At 58.3% G+C, this 5,011-nt stretch overlaps 2 protein-coding genes across 2 annotated transcripts; one reads left to right on the forward strand and one right to left on the reverse strand.

Annotated features, from left to right (window-relative positions):
• Window positions 1-5: 5 nt before the first annotated feature.
• On the forward strand, window positions 6-629 carry HYPK (huntingtin interacting protein K; the record flags this gene model as incomplete). The annotated part of the gene is made up of 2 exons (XM_017736882.1): window positions 6-272; window positions 470-629. Coding segments are annotated over 2 exons (363 nt in total), but the record flags the coding sequence as incomplete, so codon positions are not given.
• A 359-nt stretch (window positions 630-988) lies between these two features.
• Window positions 989-5,005, reverse strand: MFAP1 (microfibrillar associated protein 1). The gene is made up of 8 exons (XM_017738184.1): window positions 4,776-5,005; window positions 4,037-4,169; window positions 3,550-3,737; window positions 3,013-3,121; window positions 2,782-2,942; window positions 2,377-2,536; window positions 1,810-1,899; window positions 989-1,688 (listed from the first exon to the last, which is right to left on the reverse strand). The coding sequence occupies exons 1-8, from the start codon at window positions 4,982-4,984 to the stop codon at window positions 1,506-1,508; spliced, it is 1,233 nt and encodes a 410-aa protein (XP_017593673.1). The 5' UTR covers window positions 4,985-5,005; the 3' UTR covers window positions 989-1,505.
• Window positions 5,006-5,011: the final 6 nt, after the last annotated feature.

Below are 5,011 nucleotides of genomic sequence, written 5' to 3' on the forward strand. Positions count from 1 at the left end.
CTCCGGGGCAGTGCCTAGCTTGCAACTTGTCACCACTCGGGACACGACCCGCGGGCGTCTGCAGCGGTCTGACATCCCGGCCCTTCCCCGGCCCCCTCCCAGCACACATTCCACACTGCTGCGAGGGGTCGCTCCTGCCCGCCGCACGGCCGAGGGAGCACCGGGACAGTGGCCAGCGGGGAACGTTGGTCACCGGAGGTTTGTCCGTCTCTTGTTGTAGGGAGAAAGAACTGGCAAAAGTGACCATCAAGAAGGAGGACCTAGAGCTGATTGTGAGTAGGGGCGGGACCCCAGGCAGGCTGTGACATGTCCCAAATCTTGGGTGCGAAACTGCACCCATGGAGGAGGCCAGTGCATGCCTGCCCTGAGGCCGGTCACGTGTCCCCACGGGTGGGTGTCCCCCACTGCACCCTGCCCGGCCCGTGGGGCCCTGCGGCTGCTGTATGGGGCTGGGGCTGTTTTTCTGCAGATGACGGAGATGGAAATATCACGGGCCGCAGCAGAGCGCAGCCTGCGCGAGCACATGGGCAACGTGGTGGAGGCTCTTATCACCCTCACCAACTGAGCTGGGTGGCCACAGGCTGCCAGGCATGGGCCTCTTGCCATACCAATAAAGGCACTGGTGGGACTGGGCTGTCTTTGTGGTCTACGCAGGGCTGAGCACATGCCCCTGGCCCTGGGTGCATGGTACCCACAAGTGGAACCCAGCCATGTGGTATTGTGTTGGCAGTGCCAGCTGGGCACCCCTGTGACTGGAGCAGGACAGTGATCTGCCTGAGCACTGAGACATACCGCTCTCTCCTCTTTTGATCTCTGCCCCCGGGGCAGCACAGGCTGGACAGGCCCAGGCACAAGCCTGAGGCAGTGATGATGGCTGCTCATGCATGCCCTGCCTACGCTGGTGCCTCCTGTGCTGCCCCAGCTCACCATGGCTCACAAGGAAGACACAGAACAGATGGCCACAGCTGTGAGAAGAATGGGCCCAGAGTATGTAAGAAAATCAAATCTTTAATCAAACCCTCCCACCCCACACAGGTAGAAAAGCCAAGCCCTGCAGGAACAGGGTGAGGAGATGGGGTCACCACTGACCAGCCCAAAACAGGGCCCAGACTGACACCAGGGACAGTACAAGCAAGGGGTTGTAGACCAGATGGGTGCAAAAGTCCTGTAATTCCTCCAGAAGTGGATGTGCTGGAGCCAGGGGTGCTGCTGCAATGTGCTGGGCACTGCCAAGGTTCCAGGGTGGCCATTGCTGGGACATAGTGTGGCCACCAGCCTGGCCAGCACCACAGGCCATCATTCTCCACAGTGCATGGGCAAGGAGCCCATCGGGTCTGCTCAGCACGAGGAGTGGGACACTGCTTCAGGGTAGGCATGGTACAGGCAGGAGAAAGGCTTGCCACCACAGGAGTCCTGGAACATGTCCCTTCTGGCCCTGCCCAGGCTCTGGCAGAGCAGTGCCCTCCTGCCAGCATCAGCCACACCAGACCCTCCTGCCCATGCCCTTAGGTCGTTTTTCGTTTCTTGGCTGAGGGTCTCTCAAAGACATCTCGCACACCCGCTGCCTTCTGCTTAAAGAACTTGGTGTTCTGCGCACTCTCCTGGCCCCAGGCTGAGTCAAAGGAGGTGGTGTCCTGGTCCACCAAGTGCGTGTACTTTGTCCGCCCTGAGCGCCCAAAGTTCTTGACCTGGGGAGCAGAAGAACTTGTGAGCAGCTGTTCAGGAGGGATGCAGGACCTGCTGCTCCCCCCTGCCCAGAACTCCCACCCCTTGGCACATGAGCTGGGCACCTTCTGCCAGCACACCCACCTGCATGACTTTGGGCAGGATGGTCTTGTTGAAGTGGTCCTCAAGAGTTGGAGCACTGAAGTCCCTCTTGTACACCTCCTCATCCTCATCCTGCAGGAGAAGGACACACCTGCTCAGCCTAAAAGGTTCCAGCAAGTCTTGGCAGCAGTGGGGGAAAGCTTCCTGAAGGTCATGTTGCTGCTCTGCCAGAGCTGCCACAGTACTTGCAGCCCTATTAACTCCTGCTGGAGTGGAGGACGTGAGCATTGTTCCCTAGGCTGCTTCTCCAGTGGCCCATGCAGACCTGACTTGGTTCTGGCTGGGTCTGTCAGCCCAAACAACAGCACAGGGACAGCTCTGCAGCTTCAGCTCCATTTCAACTGGGAAGCCCCAATGTGACATGCTCTGGTGAGGTCACTCTGGGTCAGCTTCAGCCCCAAGCTGCCTCTTGAAGGTTGACTCTTGTCCCAGGGGCACCCCCAGCCCCAGGGCACCGTGGGAGAGGGGAGGCTCCCCACAGAGGAAAGGTGCCCCTGTGGTCTCACACCTGCAGCCAGTGCAGCCATGCATGGCCCTCAGCACACTCACCATGAAGAAGGCACCGCGGTGGTAGTACTTCTGCAGGAATTTGTATTTGCCCTTCACTGCCTTGTTGGTGATGACTTTGCCATTGGCCCGGAGCTCAGCCCGGCGCTCCTCCTCTGTCAGGTTCCGCATACGCTCGATCTCTGCCTTCTCCTTCTCCATGCTGGGTGGGAGAGAAGCCCCTGAGACCCTGTGTTCCCACAGCACCTCCTGGGAGAGAGGCTGTCACCAGCCAGCGCCTGAGAGTTTACACATTTACTGCTGGGGAGCAAAGGCACCCCAAGGGCGGGCAGGAGGGGCTCTGGGTATTCAGTCCAGCTAGGACTCTGCTGCTGAAGGGCAGCCTGAGGAAAAGGTGCTTCACCTGCCTGTGGGCTCTCAGCCTCACGTCTACCAGACAATACTCACGCTTCTCGTTCTTCGCGGTCTCGTTTGATACGCTTCAGCTCACGGACTTTCCAGGCCTCGTACTCCTCCTCATCATTCTCATCATCTGTATCAAGTGCATCCAGTGCTGCCAGTGAGCGCTTGTTCTCCTCCAGCTCCTTCTTCGCTTCCTCTTCTACAATCTGCAGTGAGGTCCAAGCTAAGCTTGCTGCAGTGACTGCCTCCCCCAGCCTCCAGCCCACCCCTACATACCTTAAGTGTGTACTTGCGCCTCTCCTCTGCCATCCTCTTTGCCTCCTGCTCCAGCTCCTTCTGCTTCAGAGCTTCTGCTTCTCTCTCTTGAACTGTGATCCGGTCCTTCCTGAGAGCAGGGCCACAAGAGCCTTCAGCCCTTCCATGAGCCAGTGCAGCCACTCAGCCTCTCACTGGCTCCCACACTGCAGCTGCTTTCAGCCATTGCCCTCTCCAAGGACAGGTCAAGTCCCAGCGCTCTCCTCTTTCTGGGGGCTAGCACGTCCCTTTGTCACCATATGGCCCTTGCCCAAGGGCTCCAGTCACACTCCACAGCCTGATCACACAGCAACCCAATGCAACTGATACAGGGCTGTGGGTGCAGGGATTGCCCCTTGCTCCCTAGCTGTGCCCTGCCAGGCTGTCATCATCCTGCCCCACCCCAAGGAGGTGAATGGCTTCCTCACAGTGAGAAGAGACCATGGCAGCAGGGTCTGCTTGGCCCCCAGCTTCTGACTCCCGCATCCCAGGGCCAGCCCGCGCAGTTCCATCACCTACTTGCGGATAAAGACAGGTTTGAGACGTGGCTCCATTTCATCTTCGCTGTCCGTGTACTCCTCATACTCAGACTCTGACTCAGACTCTTCTCCAGACCGACCCTCATCTTCCAATTCCATCACTTCCATCTCTTCAGTTTTCCTCTCCTGTGCTCGCTGACGCATCATCCCGCGCCGACGCTCAATCTCCTAATGGGGACAAGCACAGAGCAGTCGGAGGCCAGCCTTGCCACCATTTCTCTCTCCTGTCAAACACATGTGATGTCTGGAGTGTTATCTTTTTGAAGATACACCTGCCTCTCTGGATGTGGGGTGGCCTCCCTCAGTGTCCTGTCCCATGCCAGAGGACGGTGACCCACCAGTTAAGTCATGGCCAGGTGTGACACTTGTCCAGATACATCAGACAGCCCACATATCCATGCAAAGGACAGTTCCAGCCTGTGCCCTTCCAGCTTTCCTAGGCCCATTATCTGGCTCTGCAAACGCACCTCATCATCAATCTCTTCCTCTTCCTCTTCACTGGTGTCCTCCCGTTCCAGGCGCCAAGCTTCTCCCCCCTCCACTTCTGAATCGCTTTCTCCAACCACTTCAGGTTCCACGATTTTGCGGTGTCTTGCCAGCCTGTGAGAGACCCCAGCTAACCCATGGCACTTGGAACGTAAGGAGGCTACAGGAAGGTGACTGTTCACAAATTGTTTCTAGCAAGGCCATGGTAAGCACTGGGACTGACAAACAGAGCTAGAACTGCTATGTTCTCTCCCAGGAGGGTGCAGTGGCTGGGCACTGGCAGCTCTTCCCTGTCCATGCTCCAAGTAAGAATGGAGTTCTCAGTGAGAAGACTCCTTGTTACTGGAAACAAAACCACCAGCAGCTCCACAGGAGGCAAACAGCACTCAGTGGTCCCTGCCCAGAGTACATTTTGTGAGACACCATCCCTCCTTCACTACCCTGAGCCTCAGCAGGCTGCACTAATTTCAATTTTGGAGCGTGTTTTTATTACCATCCGTCCAAATGCACCCGGACATGGGCTGCACTGGCTGGCTCCTGGTTGGAAAGCAGCCCAAGGCACACTGCAGTGTGGATATGAGAAGACATAGACTCTCCCGCACTGCCTGGACAATGTTCCCAGCTCCCGCCCTGTGCAGTTTCTCCCTGCAGCACAGCAGAGCAGAGTCCCAGCCCCAGACAGGCGAAGGGGGCTCAGCTCTTGCCTGACCCAGCACTCACCGCTCCTCCACGTCCTCGGCGATGCGGTTCTGGAGGCGCCGGAGCCGGGGGTCGTTGGCCAGTTCCTCCTCCTGCTCCTCGGGCTCGACCTCTTGTTCCTTCGCCTTCTTGATGAACTGGAACTCCTCGTCCTCCTCCTCCGAGGACTCCATGGGTGCGTAGTCAGGCCGCTTGCCCGACACGTACCGCTTCACCTTCACCTTCTCCATGGACAGCTCGCCTGCGGGCGCCGTGCC

This window comes from Corvus brachyrhynchos, unplaced genomic scaffold (genome assembly GCF_000691975.1).
Source record: "Corvus brachyrhynchos isolate BGI_N302 unplaced genomic scaffold, ASM69197v1 scaffold200, whole genome shotgun sequence".
Taxonomy (NCBI): Eukaryota; Metazoa; Chordata; class Aves; order Passeriformes; family Corvidae; genus Corvus; species Corvus brachyrhynchos.

What these genes read in the sequence shown, in the direction of transcription:
- MFAP1 (XM_017738184.1), bottom strand. Translation starts at nt 4,984, where the DNA reads ATGGAGAAGGTGAAGGTGAAGCGGTACGTGTCGGGCAAGCGGCCTGAC. An exon ending in GGCGCAAGTACACACTTAAG is followed by an intron (nt 2,943 to 3,012) that starts GTATGTAGGGGT and finishes ACCTCACTGCAG; the next exon opens with ATTGTAGAAGAGGAAGCGAA. An exon ending in TCCTGCCCAAAGTCATGCAG is followed by an intron (nt 1,689 to 1,809) that starts GTGGGTGTGCTG and finishes TCTGCTCCCCAG; the next exon opens with GTCAAGAACTTTGGGCGCTC.